The sequence below is a fragment of the Babylonia areolata genome, chromosome 21 (assembly GCF_041734735.1).
Source record: "Babylonia areolata isolate BAREFJ2019XMU chromosome 21, ASM4173473v1, whole genome shotgun sequence".
Classification (NCBI taxonomy): domain Eukaryota; kingdom Metazoa; phylum Mollusca; class Gastropoda; order Neogastropoda; family Buccinidae; genus Babylonia; species Babylonia areolata.
Window position 1 is genome coordinate 5,959,691 of NC_134896.1, and position 15,240 is coordinate 5,974,930.

The 15,240-nt window shown below is 44.9% G+C and overlaps 1 protein-coding gene and 1 non-coding gene across 2 annotated transcripts in view; both read left to right on the top strand.

Annotated features, from left to right (window-relative positions):
• The window catches only part of LOC143296237 (UDP-GalNAc:beta-1,3-N-acetylgalactosaminyltransferase 2-like), a 255,139-nt gene that overhangs the window by 143,186 nt on the left and 96,713 nt on the right, over positions 1–15,240 (top strand). The window contains exon 8 of the mRNA XM_076608070.1: positions 10,624–10,807. Coding sequence (XP_076464185.1) covers positions 10,624–10,807 — 184 coding nt within the window. The remainder of the gene's footprint in view (positions 1–10,623; positions 10,808–15,240) is intronic.
• Trnay-gua (transfer RNA tyrosine (anticodon GUA)) lies at positions 5,598–5,688 on the top strand. The gene is given in 2 exon segments: positions 5,598–5,634; positions 5,653–5,688. It is a non-coding gene; the product is annotated as a tRNA-Tyr (tRNA).

Here is a 15,240-nt window from a genome sequence, read left to right on the forward strand (position 1 = left end):
TTAAGGTGGCGCTGCACTATGGCGAAGCGCTCTGCCAGGGGAGAGAAGCCCGACTGTCACACAGAGACATCTGCTGTGACAAAAAAAAATCGTAATACATTACAATCCTGGTCTGGCGCGCTCTGTCGGCCAGTGCATATCCCAGTCAGTTATATCTGTTTGATCATTTCCTTGAGGAATACCCTGTTGAACTGTTTTCCAGGAGGAGAGGAGAGGATGGGAGCTGTCTATGGCGGTATTTTCATGTCAGCAATCGGTTTTTTTTTTTTCTTTTCTTTTCTTTTCTTTTTTTTTTCTCCTCCTGTTTTATGAAATCATTCAGCTGTTGTCGCTGCTTCGCTTTATTGTTTATGCTGACAGCCAGCGCCGTTCAGCCTCCCGTTCAGGCAGCTCGGAGATGCAAAGTCCAACAGGAAGCGTTTCTGCTCGGACGTTAATTGAGTTTTTCTTGCTCCCAATCATCTTCGATCAGCGTAAAAGCGGAGACAAAGAATCCAATTTACATTCCTTATAGGCCAGGCGACCCGTGGAGGGCCGTGCCGAGGCTGTAGAACAGATTGATGAAATAAAGCTTGAAGGTTAAAAAAAAAAAAAAAAAAAAGAAATCCGACATGAGATGATCATCAAAACAGATTGAAAACCAGAGGACGCCACGGTTTAGCCAGGTTCCAGGTCAGAAAAGCAGTATGAGCTGATTATGGACACCAGATTGAAAGGCACGTGATGTCAAATCCTTTCAATAATCAGATCAACTGGAGAGATGTCTAGGGGGGATGGCAAGGCGTTTGGGGTGGGGGGTGTCGAGAGAAGGGGGGTGCTATGAATCAGTTCTTTGAAGATATCTAACATCTTGTGGAGCATCACAAAACAGTATCTTCATACAGTTTCCCCAGCAAATTGCTTTCTGCCTGATGCCGTATTCCATTTCAGCATTTGCCAGACCTATTTTTCTTGACATTTTGGGGGGTCAGACAGGGGGAGCGGTGGGTGGGGGTTGCAGGGGTTTATAAAAGGGTTCGTCACAATGCACGCCACACGAAGCTTATTCCCCTTCCAGATGGTGAGAGCGGATCAGAAAGGGGTGACCCGGCACTAGTTTCCTCAGCTTCCTCGCCTGGTTAGTAGCCAGAGCTTGTGCTGGCCAGGACAGATGTGGATGACTCTGTTGTCAGAGTGTCCGACCTGGAACGCCGTGCCTCAGGCACACTGGGGGCCTGGTCTGAAATGTGAGGACAGGTTCAGTGACCAGTGGGGTTTAACGTGCACACCCACCTCAGGTGAGAGGGAAGACAGGGGTGGCCACGAGGGGAGAATAGCGACTGTTCAGTTTCTCAAGGAGGCGTCACTGCGTTCGGACAAATCCATATATGCTACACCACATCTGCTCAGCAGATGCCTCACCAGCAGCGTAACTCAACGCGCCCAGTCAAGCCTTGAGAAAAAAAGCACAAAGAAATAAATGGATACAGCACTGAATTAACAATACTGTACATTTATATAGCGCCCTTTCTCACTAAGAGCTCAGGGCACTTTACATGAAAGAAAAATATTACAAGTAACATAAAACATTCATGGCCACTCTTTCTCAAAAAACCCTCCCCCCACACTCACACTATCCCTTTCCCACTCTACATACATCCAAAGTGAGCTGACATGGGTGGTGTAGGAGAAAAGGAAGCTGAGAGTACTTTTAGATAGGTTTTAAAAAGATGAGTCTTTAGTGATGAGCGAAAAGCAGAAATAGCATCAGATGCACGGATATGATAAGGAAGGTTGTTCCAGATGTGAGGAGCAGCAAAGAAGAAAGAACGTTCACCGTAGGCTTATGTATTGACGCGAGGAATTTTCAAAAGGTAACAGTCAGAGGAAGAGCGGAGATTTCTTGTGGGAGTGTAAACACTGATAAGGTCAGAAAGATAAGTAGGTCGTGCGGAGTGGAAAGCAGAATAGCAGGGACATGCAACTTTGTATTTAATTCTCGCTTCAATGGGGAGCCAGTGTAGAGTGCGGAGGTGAGGAGAAATGTGATCAATACGTGGGACTCTGAGAGTCAGACGGGCAGCATTGTTTTGAAGTTTTTGAATTCGCTGAAGAAGATTATGTGGACAGCCTATGAGAAGAGAATTGTAGTCGGTTGAATTAATGAATAAATGATTAAAGAAATAAGCAAATGAGTTTTTAGAAAAGTAAGCAGGTAGATAATGAAATAAAATAAATCCGGGAAAATGATAGATAGATAAATGAATGCATACGTCCATAGATAAAAAGTAAAAAAATAAATAAATAAAAATAAAAAGATAAAAATAATGATAATGGCGACAGTGTAGTATATATCTGTCTATTATAATCAATGTGCAGTATAGTAGGCTATGTTTATAATTATATTCAAATAATGTTTCTTAATTCTTTCTGTTTTTACATTAAGAATACTAATTATTACCTGCAGTGTGTGGATGTATGTATGAAACGATGTATGTGATTTTTTTTTTTTTTTTTTTTTTTTTTTTTTTTTTTTTTTACATTTGTATCTTTGTAATATTTGTAGGGGCTGTTGTTGGCTTTTACAGTTATGGTCCCCATGTTGTTTACTTGTCTATGTTGTGATAATGCACCTGACCAAATTTCTCCAGTTGGAGATAATAAAGTTATTCTTATCTTATCTTATCTTATCTTATCTTATCTTATCTTATCTAGCAATCATTTGACGCCACCTTACATCAGAGACTGGCCTGAACTCACCGTTGGACCAAACAGCAAAGTGCGAGCTGTGTGATCACTGGTTTCTCCACTGCAGTGGGAAGTCATTGACTGTTTAATCTTTTACTTGGGGCACTGACTCTCAAATCTACGAGGCAAGATTGCACTGGCTCTGAGTGCTGCAGCCTTGACGACTGGTTGGCCTTTAGGGACCATCCCATCGCCGACTGTCCTAAAACCCTCTTGGCCGAGAGAGTAGGGTAATTTGCACCTGCAGAGTTGAGGTTATTTTACACAAGACGTTCACCCCTATATACAAATTCTGACCCAGATAGTCTGGACAACAGTTGCCTCCTCTGCTCTTGTGGTGGTCATAGTTGGACACGACTTATTTTCATACATACACACGCACGCACGCACACATTCACTCACGCATGCACGCACACACACACACACACACACACACACACACACACAGAGGACGCACGCACACGGGCACATTATGCGTACGCGCACGCACGCACGCACACACGCTTAAACACACCTTCAGAGGGGAAGAGAGAGAGAGAGAAAAAAAAGTTTAGAAAATTCCCGTCAGTTTCTTAGAGAGCTAATCCTGTTCACTTCGGATTGAAGACATGATCTGGGAGAAAAACGGTAAGGGGCGAGGAAGAAGCAATTTGACGGAAGGCGAAATCTCCACACCAGTCAATATTGATAATACGTGCAGCCACGGAGTGGGGGAGGGGGAGGGGGAGTGGAGGGAGGAGGCTTGAAGGGGGATTACGGTGTTGTTGCTCCGTTAGTCACAGTCTGTACTCATCAGGACTTAATCCAGAGTGCTGAACAGTCTCGGGATATCGACTCGTACCAGAAAGCCACTCTTAGCTGATCCAGTGTTGAAAACCCCTGTAAGAAGATTGAGGTCTGGGAGAAAGAAAAAAAATGCTTTGGTCATTTAAATGTGGTCAGAAGTGATACTCGGATTAGACCCCATTTTCTGAACCTTTTTCTGGACTGAGGAAACTGAAATAATAATGTCGGTCGTTCGTAACTTGGGGTTCGACAGACTTTTGGATGAACTGTGCCTGAGTGGTTTTACCGAGGGATTAGCGACGAGAGTGTTAAAGCGTTCCAGTCTCGCAGGATCGAATCCCACTTTCGCCATTTTGGTCTCCCCCCCATCCACTAAACCTTGAGTAGGTGGTCTGGACGCTAGTGATTCGGATGAAACGATAAACCGATGTCCCGTATGCAGCATGCTCTTAGCGCACATAAAAGATCCCAAGCAAAAAAAAAGGGTTGTCCCTGGCAAAATTCTACAGAAAAAACCCACTTTGATTGTAAAATTTACAAGCAGACAAACCAAAAACAGAAGAAGAAAATAACTGGTTGGCGTTGAACTGTAGCGAAGAGCTCTCCCTGGGGAGAACAGCCCGAATTACACACAGAGAAATCTGTTGTGACAAAGAGACAATATAGCACAATACAGAACATTACCAAGACAATTCTGTTTCCTCCTCCTCCTCCGAAGAAGAATGAAGCCTACAGTCGCACATTTTCTTCATGCATCCCGCTTTTATCCTTTGAAATGTTTCAGAATGGCTGCAGCCAGTTAAAGTCTACAGACGTGGAACCCAATCTTTTGTGGACAATAAAACATTTCAGGTACACATACCTTCTGAACGCATCTTTGGTGCACAGAGTCTGAATGAACCGGTCCTTTTGGTCACTGAATGTCGTGATTGGTTGCATGATGCCACACTGAGTGTACAACAAACGGGTCCCTTAGTACAAGACTTGAATGTCGTCTGGAGAGGATTCTTCTCTCTCTGTCTCTCTCTCCCTCTCTCTCTCCAACTCCCTTTCTCCCTCTCCCTCTCTCTTTCTGCCTCTCTTCCTCTGTCTGTCTCTCTCTCCCTCTCTCTCTCTCTGCCTCTCTTTCACTGTTTCTGTCTCTCTCTCTTTCTTGATCTCTCTCAGTCTGTGTATCTATCTCTGTCTCTCTCTTTCTCTTTTTCTGTCCTTCTCTGACACTGTCTCTATGTCTGTCTCTGTCTCTCTCTCCCCCCCCCTCACCCCCTCTCTCTCTTCCTCTCCCCCCCCCCCCTCTCTCTCCCTCTCCCCTCCCCCCTCTCTCTCCCTCTCTCTCTCCCTCTCCCCCACCTCTCCCTCTCTCTCTCTCTCCCTCTCCCCCCACCTCTCTCTCGCCCTCTGCCCTCCCCCCTCTCTCTCCCTCTCTCTCCCTCTCCCTCTCCCCCACCTCTCCCTCTCTCTCTCGCCCTCCCCTCCCCCTCTCTCTCCCTCTCTCTCCCTCTCCCCCCACCTCTCCCTCTCTCTCGCCCTCTGCCCTCCCCCCTCTCTCTCCCTCTCTCTCCCTCTCCCTCTCCCCCACCTCTCCCTCTCTCTCTCGCCCTCCCCTCCCCCTCTCTCTCCCTCTCCCCCCACCTCTCCCTCTCTCCCTCTCCCCCACCTCTCCCTCTCTCTCTCGCCCTCTCCCTCCCCCTCTCCCCCACCCCCCTTTCTCTCTCCTGGCAGCCTAATTATCTGCATCGTCTATCTCATCATCTCCATCTCCTGTGGTACTCTATGGTGGTGTGTGTCCATCGAGATCGATGATGACCATCGTTGTCATCCAGCTGGGGGGTGGAGGAAGGGTGGTGGTGGGTGGGGGGATGCTCATGAATCTATCTGTGAATGCGCAGGGTTAGTATGGGAAAGGGTTAGTATGGGATATGATATCGATTGTTTGGTATAGAGTACAAACAATCGATATCCATATCCCATACTAACCCTTTTTTTTCTTCTTCTTCGTGTCCGTGTTAGCGTAGTGGGTAAAACCACTCATTTTCGACTCTAACATCTGTGGTTCGAATCTGCATTGAAGCCTTTTTTAGTATCCCGTGATAGCTCAGTTGGTAGAGCGGAGGACTGTAGAGGAAACGTCTGACAGGGATCCTTAGGTCACTGGTTCGAATCCGGTTCGCGGGAACTTTTTAAGCGCGTTGGGTTACGCTGCTGGTCAGGCATCTGCTTGGCAGATGTGGTGTAGCGTATATGGATTTGTCCCAACGCAGTGACGCCTCCTTGAGCTACTGATACTGATACTTCTTGTCCTTTCTTTCTCTCTCTCTCTCTTCTCTCTCTTTTTCACCATGTACGTGCTTTTGGATTCTTTGGTTTTCCATCGGCGTTGATTCACCAACCAGTAGTTGACGTATACACAGACATGCTTTTCTTTCGGATCGGCAATAAAATAAAAAAATGGCTCCATTATGATCGGCCGGGCTATAATCAGCGGGATTTGATGGGATTTATCTTTCGAAAAATCATCTTCATAAAGGCGCAGAGCTATGGCGCTCGGCGCTTTGGGCTGACACGGGTTGTCGATTGGATCAGCGGTGACGCCCTCGCTTTTTCTTCGGATTTTTTTTTTGGGGGGGGGGGGGGGGGGGTGAGCGGAGGGGGAGTGGGGGGGGGGTTCTTGTTTCAGTTTTTTCGTTTGTTTTGTCGCCCCTCAAAGGGACGTGACATTTTAGCAAAGCAAGGCCGGCACGGTAGTTAAGCGTAGACGTACGTTTGACAAAGCAAGATGATGTATATCATAGCTTCATTACGAATGCACCACCATTTCTCCCTCTCTTTCTTAGTGATTTCTGGATTAAAACAATACCAAACTGTGCGTTCTTGATTAAACAATACCAAACTGTGCGTTCTTGATTAAACAATACCAAACTGTACTTTCTGGATTAAACAATACCAAACTGTGCGTTCTTGATTAAACAATACCAAACTGTACTTTCTGGATTAAACAATACCAAACTGTGCGTTCTTGATTAAACAATACCAAACTGTACTTTCTGGATTAAACAATACCAAACTGTACTTTCTGAATTAAACAATACCAAACTGTACTTTCTGAATTAAACAATACCAAACTGTACTTTCTGGATTAAAACAATACCAAACTGTACTTTCTGGATTAAAACAATACCAAACTGTACTTTCTTGATTAAACAATACCAAACTGTACTTTCTTGATTAAAACAATACCAACTGTACTTTCTGGATTAAACAATACCAAACTGTACTTTCTGGATTAAAACAATACCAAACTGTACTTTCCGGATTAAAACAATACCAAACTGTACTTCCTTGATTAAAACAATACCAAACTGTACTTTCTTGATTAAAACAATACCAAACTGTACTTTCTGGATTAAAACAATACCAAACTGTACTTTCTTGATTAAAACAATACCAAACTGTACTTTCTTGATTAAAACAATACCAACTGTACTTTCTGGATTAAAACAATACCAAACTGTACTTTCTGGATTAAAACAATACCAAACTGTACTTTCCGGATTAAAACAATACCAAACTGTACTTCCTTGATTAAAACAATACTAAAATGTACTTTCTGGATTAAAACAATACCAAACTGTACTTTCTTGATTAAAACAATACTAAAATGTACTTTCTGGATTAAAAGAATACCAAACTGTACTTTCTGGATTAAACAATACCAAACTGTACTTTCTTGATAAAACAATACCAAACTGTACTTTCTTGATTAAGACAATACCACACTGTACTTTCTGGATTAAAACAATACCAAACTGTACTTTCTGGATTAAACAATACCAAACTGTACTTTCTTGATAAAACAATACCAAACTGTACTTTCTTGATTAAGACAATACCACACTGTACTTTCTGGATTAAAACAATACCAAACTGTACTTTCTGGATTAAAACAATACCACACTGTACTTTCTGGATTAAAACAATACCAAACTGTACTTTCTGGATTAAAACAATACCAAACTGTACTTTCTGGATTAAAACAATACCACACTGTACTTTCTGGATTAAAACAATACCACACTGTACTTTCTGGATTAAACAATACCACACTGTACTTTCTGGATTAAAACAATACCACACTGTACTTTCTGAATTAAACAATACCAAACTGTACTTTCTGAATTAAACAATACCAAACTGTACTTTCTGGATTAAAACAATACCAAACTGTACTTTCTGGATTAAAACAATACCAAACTGTACTTTCTTGATTAAACAATACCAAACTGTACTTTCTTGATTAAAACAATACCAACTGTACTTTCTGGATTAAACAATACCAAACTGTACTTTCTGGATTAAAACAATACCAAACTGTACTTTCCGGATTAAAACAATACCAAACTGTACTTCCTTGATTAAAACAATACTAAAATGTACTTTCTGGATTAAAACAATACCAAACTGTACTTTCTTGATTAAAACAATACTAAAATGTACTTTCTGGATTAAAAGAATACCAAACTGTACTTTCTTGATTAAACAATACCAAACTGTACTTTCTTGATAAAACAATACCAAACTGTACTTTCTTGATTAAGACAATACCACACTGTACTTTCTGGATTAAAACAATACCAAACTGTACTTTCTGGATTAAAACAATACCACACTGTACTTTCTGGATTAAAACAATACCAAACTGTACTTTCTGGATTAAAACAATACCAAACTGTACTTTCTGGATTAAAACAATACCACACTGTACTTTCTGGATTAAACAATACCACACTGTACTTTCTGGATTAAAACAATACCACACTGTACTTTCTGGATTAAAACAATACCAAACTGTACTTTCTGGATTAAAACAATACCACACTGTACTTTCTGAATTAAAACAATACCAAACTGTACTTTCTTGATTAAAACAATACAAACTGTACTTTCTTGATTAAAACAATACCAACTGTACTTTCTTGATTAAACAATACCAACTGTACTTTCTTGATTAAACAATACCAAACTGTACTTTCTGGATTAAACAATACCAAACTGTACTTTCTGGATTAAAACAATACCAAACTGTACTTTCTGAATTAAAACAATACCAACTGTACTTTCTGGATTAAACAATACCAAACTGTACTTTCTGGATTAAAACAATACCATACTGTGCTTTCTGGATTAAAACAATACCATACTGTGCTTTCTGGATTAAAACAATACCAAACTGTACTTTCTTGATTAAACAATACAAACTGTACTTTCTTGATTAAAACAATACCATACTGTGCTGCCTAATACCAAACTGCGCTGCCTAAGAAATGAAAATGGATAATGAGACAGATGTCCTCCCTGTGTGTGCACAGATCCAACATGCTGGTTTGGCCTTGAGAGCCTGCCCTTTGCTTCGTTCAAAAATAGTTTGAAAAAGATTAGAAAAAAAAAAAAAATCTATGTTCGCGATTTAACCTAGCAGAGATGTACTTGTTGTGAATTGAAAAACAAGTGATGAAAAAATAGCACGTGGTGCCTCCATTACCACCACCACCACCACCACTTCCAGCACCGCTACCGCCGCCGCCTTCATCACAACTAATCATACCTTTACCACCAAGAAAATCTCAATGATTATCATTATGATTATGGTTGGTAGTAGTAGTAGTGGTGGTGGTGGTGGTGGCGGTAGCAGCAGCAGCAGTAGCAGTGGTAGTAGTAGCAGCAGCTGCAGCAATAGTAATAGTAGGAATATAACAGCAACGGTATCACAGTAGCAGTTGCAGTAGAAATAGTAGTAGTATGTTTATCAACGTCTAAGTTGTACATTGCCCATACTGTTGCGGGTTATTCTGAGCAAAAAATGATCAGCGTGGTCAACTTTGAACATAGCAGTGGCGATCGTAGTTACTAATGCTGTTGGTTGTTACGTTGCAGTAATGGTTTGGAAATAGAAGTTAACGATGCAGTAGAACCAGTTGCCCAAGGAGTTCTGAAACAGCAGCGCCATCAGAAAAGGTAGACGTGGCGAAGATGCATGATCAGCATCTGTATTACCTGTATTATTTTTTTGTCATTTTCAATCTCTGTGCTGTTGCAACACACAAAAACAAAACAAAACAAAATCATATATTGATACCGATGATTAATCCTCACCACTCACCACACAACAGTTGCTTTGTGATATATTGTATTATTTGTATCGCATTACTTTGTCTCACAGCTGGTTTCTTTGTGTGAAATTCGGGATGCTCTTCCTGGGGAGAGCGACTCTACGGAGCAAAGCAAAGCGCTACGCATATTTTCTTCTTCTTCTTCTTCTTCTTTTCTGTCTGCAAGTGCGTTTGCTTAATCAACTATCGAAGCGGATCTTCCGACTAAATTCTTGCCAAGGACAACCCTTTTTTGCCGTGAGTTCATTTACGTGGGCGAAGTACATGCTTCATACGGGACTCTCCCTCGGTTTATCGTCCCACCCGTTTGATTAAACGTTGAAAACGTTGCAGCCAACAAAATTAAAGGAGGAGGAGGAGGAGGAAATCTTTTTCATGTCCGGTCACACATACTGGCGATTGTAGACATTTTGTTGACGTTATTTTCACATTTGAATGTTACGGTCTGAAAGGTAGGGGAGGAGGGGCGAGGTGAATGGTGAGTTGGAGGGGGGGCGAGGGGGGTGGGCAGGGTATAGTGGAGAGATGGCCTAGAGGTAACGCGTCCGCCTAGGAAGCGAGAGAATCTGAGCGCGCTGGTTCGAATCACGGCTCAGCCGCCGATATTTTCTCCCCCTCCACTAGACCTTGAGTGGTGGTCTGGACGCTAGTCATTCGGATGAGACGATAAACCGAGGTCCCGTGTGCAGCATGCACTTAGCGCACGTAAAAGAACCCACGGCAACAAAAGGGTTGTTCCTGGCGAAATTCTGTAGAAAAATCCACTTCGGTAGGAAAAACAAATAAAACTGCACGCAGGAAAAAAAAAAAAAGGGTGGCGCTGTAGTGTGGCGACGCGCTCTCCCTGGGGAGGGCAGCCCGAATTTCACACAGGGAAATCTGTTGTGATAAAAAAGAGAAAATACAAATATACGTGACGATGTCTCGCTGTTGGCCGAAACAGACACACCAGAGCTGCAGCGTCACAGCCGGCAGAGGGCGCAGCGGCAGGCGGCGTGGCGGGCCCGGCAGGAAGCGGAAGTGGCGGCCCTGAGAGCGGAAGAGGAAGTGTACGGCGACATCCTGTGGGTGGACGGGGTGGACGTGTACCGCTCCCTGCCCGCCAAGCTCCTGCACTGCCATCACTGGTCAGTCCCCGCTGGTTTGGCTGTGGTGTGATTTGTTGTTAGTGGTTTTATTAGTATTATTATCATCATTATTATTATTATCATTATTACTATTGTTGTTGTTGTTGTTGTTATTTATCTTATTGGGTTTTTTTTATATGTTTGTTTTTGTTTGCCAGAGCTGAGAATGTCAATGTGTTTGTGAGTGTGTGCGCGTTCGTGTGTGTGTGTGTGTTTTGCTTGTGTATGTATGTGTGTGTTTATGTGTGTGTGCGTGTGTGTGTGTGTGTGTTTGAAGCAGTCTGTATACATAGCGAACCTCGCCTGTGTCTTCTGCTCCTTCTGTTATTATCTTTGTTGTTTTTTGTTTGTGTTCCTGTTTGTTTTTTTGCCAGTTTTTTTGGTTTTGTTTTTTTGTTTGTTTTGTTTTGTTTTTTTGTTTTTGGTTTTTCTTATCTTCTCTCCCTCTTCTTGTCCTTTGATCAAGAAATAGGCATCGGACCTGTCTTCATGTATTCAAACTTTGATCAAGAAATTGGGAAGGAACCTGTATTCGTAATCAATTTTATGGAAGAACAAATGTGTTGGAGTTAGCGGGCTACTAGGATTTGGCCGAGCTCGTTCCCTGTGCTACATTCAGCTACTGCAGGCTTAGGTCTCTTGTGTCTTTCTCCCTCACGTGGCTCAACGCTCACCTGGTATCACAGATGGTATCTTTCTCCCTCACGTGGCTCAGCGCTCACCTGGTATCACAGATGGTATCTTTCTCCCACACGTGGCTCAACGCTCACCTGGTATCACAGATGGTATCTTTCTCCCACACGTGGCTCAACGCTCACCTGGTATCACAGATGGTATCTTTCTCCCACACGTGGCTCAACGCTCACCTGGTATCACAGATGGTATCTTTCTCCCACACGTGGCTCAACGCTCACCTGGTATCACAGATTGACCTAAGTTTACAGTTGGGTCAACAGCAAAGAGAGAGCTGTATGATCAATGGTTTCTGCACCACAAAGGGAATTCATTTAGTCTTTTTTGAATGATTATTAAGGTCTATGTATCCCAAACATGGGGTGGTGGTCGTAGGATTGCAATGGCTGTTCGTGCTGCAGCATTGGCGACTGTCCTGAAGCCCTCTTGGCCGAGATAGTGGGGATGTAACTTGGGAAGACACTCTCTACGGTAATCAAATTTTTCTCCATATAGTCGGGACAGCAGTTTCATCCTCTGCTGTTCTGATGGCCATGGTCGGACACGAATGACTAGCGTCCGGACCACCCCTCAAGCTCTAGTGAAATTGGAAGAAAGTACTGACGACTGTGGAATTCGAACTGGTGTGCTCGAGCTCTCTGGCTTCCGTGGCGAACTCGTTACCACGAGGCCATCACTCCGCTGTTTAGTGGGGCTGTTGGAATGTGACAGGGGGTCGTTCTGGACAAGCCTTTATTGACCCCGGCTCCCTCCTCCTCCCCCTCCTCCTCTCCATTACGACTTACCGGAAGCAGACGTGGGTCTGTTCTGTATTAACTGTACCTGGGTCAAATTTACCCCCGGAGTCATTTCAAGCAGGTCCAGAATGACACTGACATCCATTACTTGGGAGGGGCGAGGTAAAGGGCAGCGAAGGGGGAAGGGGCGGGCGGTGGGGGGCCGGAGGGGGGGGGTCAGTTTTCACTTGCTGAAGTTCACCTCCGGGGTCAGTCCAGGCTTGTCTGCGTCGACCCAGGGGATAACCGTGGGCATGGGAGATTTGACCCCCGGGGTGAAAACCAACAACGGTAACAAATAGGCTGCTACATTGGTGTTGTTGTTGTTGGTGTGTGTGTGTGTGTGTGTGTGTGTGTGTGTGTGTGTGTGTGTTTGGAAGGGGCTAGGAAATACCTTCAGACAAGCATAAAATAATGGGGATCGCCTTTACTACTCATTAAAGCTGAGCCACATGTTTACAAACGGAAAAGCAATTTGGAAAAAAAAAAAAAGTATATATTTTCAAAGCCGGTCGACATTCCGTTGAGCAGCTGCTTAAACCCGGATTAGAAAATATGTAAAAAAGGTGGGAGGGGGGGGCAGAAGAACACAAGAAGACGTTAAGCTTTCGATAAATCTCTAAAATGTTCACACCCTTTCGTGAGCTGATCTCAGTCTATTGGCCATCTGAACATTTCCGTCCTGTCGGTATTTGAAAAAAAAAAAACCCAAAAAACAAATAACTTTTTCTGCATTCAGGTGAAATGACGACACCCACTGTATAATGACTGATTCGTTCGGCGGACCGGAATTGACAGCCAGTTGCGAAGAGCACATCATGATACTGCAGTGGGAATACCTCTTTAAGGGGTGCTGGAGGGCGTGACGCAGGCTCCGGAAAATCGACTTACCACAGTCTACAAGACGAGAGGCCAGGGTGTCTGAACTTTTTCCCGGGTGCAGTAGTAGACCTGTTGATATCACTGTGTATGTGTCAAGGGGAAAACGAAGGGCTTGGTGGGGGGGAGGGGGCGTGTTCGGGGTGAGGAGAGTGATTAGATCGTGTGTGTGTTTGTGTGGGGGGGGGGAGGAGGGAGGGACGTTCAGTCAGGAGCCATGCAAGGGGATGGGGAAGGAGGGAAGGGGGAAGGAGGGGGGGACAGTGGGGGCAGGAAGGGAGGAGGGAATGGCGGAGGAAAATGCGGGTGGGAAGCCACTGTAATTGCCCCCAACACACACACACACACACACACACACACACACACACACGCCTACAACTCCCACCCCCACAAACACACACCCTCCCATACCCCTACAACTCCCTCCCCCACCCCCACCCACCCCCCCACACACACGCACACATCGATACCGTCTAACGAACGGCATCCTGGGGACGGGACTTTCCTCGGGGTCTATTTCGGTCAGGTACCATGGGTGGGGAGGGGAGGGGTGTGTGACAGAGCATGTGGGGGGTGGGTGGGGGTGGGGAACAATTGCCACTGCCCCCCACACCCACTCCCCTCCATCCCAACCACAACCACAGCCCCTCCCCTCGGTACCGTCTGACAAGCTGCGTCCTGGGAAGGAGGGTGGGGGTGGGCGGGGGGGGGGGGGTTGGGGGGGGGGCAAAGAGGAATCGTGTCAGGCATTGTTAAAACGACTCTCTCCCTGTCTGTATTCACCCCTCCAGGATTCAACAACAGACACCACCTCCATCCATCTGCCTTCCCTCCCACCCCCACCCACCCCTCCCTCCACATCCCCGGCTCCCCGAGGCTGCCAGTGCTTGATACTGATGCTGTCCTGAACACCACCACCACCCCTTTTCCACCCCCTCAACCCCCTTTCCCCACCGCCATCGCCTGTAAACCAAACTATCTTCGCAATCCTGCCATCTTCAACATATGGCGGTGGCCGAGAAGGAAGGCGTTTGACAAGGAAACGATCGTTAAGGGGTTCCGGTCCCATGCAGATCCTGAACCCCCCTCCCCGAAAACGGAGCATGGCTGCCCACATGGCGGGGTAAAGACGGTCATACACGTAAAAGCCCACTCGTGTACATACGAGTGAAGGCGGGAGTTGCAGCCCTCGAAGGGAGAAGAAGAAGAAGATCGTGACCACTCTGCCACATTCTTCCCGGGACTGCCCCCCCCCTCCCCCTCCTCACGGCAGGGCTGCAGGAAGCCATCTTTGGAGCGCTAAGTTTGCTTTCAGTTAAGAATGTTCATGGGTATGTGGAATTAAGCGTGGAGCTGGGAACAGTCTTAACGATAAGCACACTGAGCGCTGCTGTGTTCGCTCGTGCACCCCGCACCAGTAGGGTTTTTTTTCTGTTTTTACTCGTTCGCCCCCGCCATGTAGGCAGCCATACTCCGTTTTCGGGGGTGTGCATGCTGGGTATGTTCTCGTTTCCATAACCCACCGAACGGTGACATGGATTGCAGGATCTTAAACGTGCGCATTTGATCTTCTGCTTGCGTATGCACACGAAGGAGGTTCAGGCACAAGCAGGTCTGCACATAATTATGTTGACCTGTGAAATAGGGAAAAAATTCCACCCTTTACACGCCAGCGCAGTTACCGAGATTCGAACTCGGGACCCTCAGATTAAGATTCCAACACTTTGACCACTCTGCTATTGCGCCCGTCGTCTTTGACAGTAAAATAAACACATTTGCAGACAGAATAAAGAGGGGAAAAATCATGGGTGGCGCTCTCAATGTAGCGACGCACTGTCTTCGAGGATAGCAGCCCGAATTTCACACAGACAAATCTGCTGTGTCAAAGAAATGCGTTTTTACTTTCTTGCAAAACACCCACCTGTCTGTTCTATTTCAACAACCCGATGATATTTTGTAAAACAACAACCACAACAGCAACAACAACAACAACCAATAATAATAATAACAATAATAATGAAATAAAATATCGATGTAGATCTCTCTCTCTCTCTCTCTCTCTCTCTCTCTCTCTCTCTCTCTCTC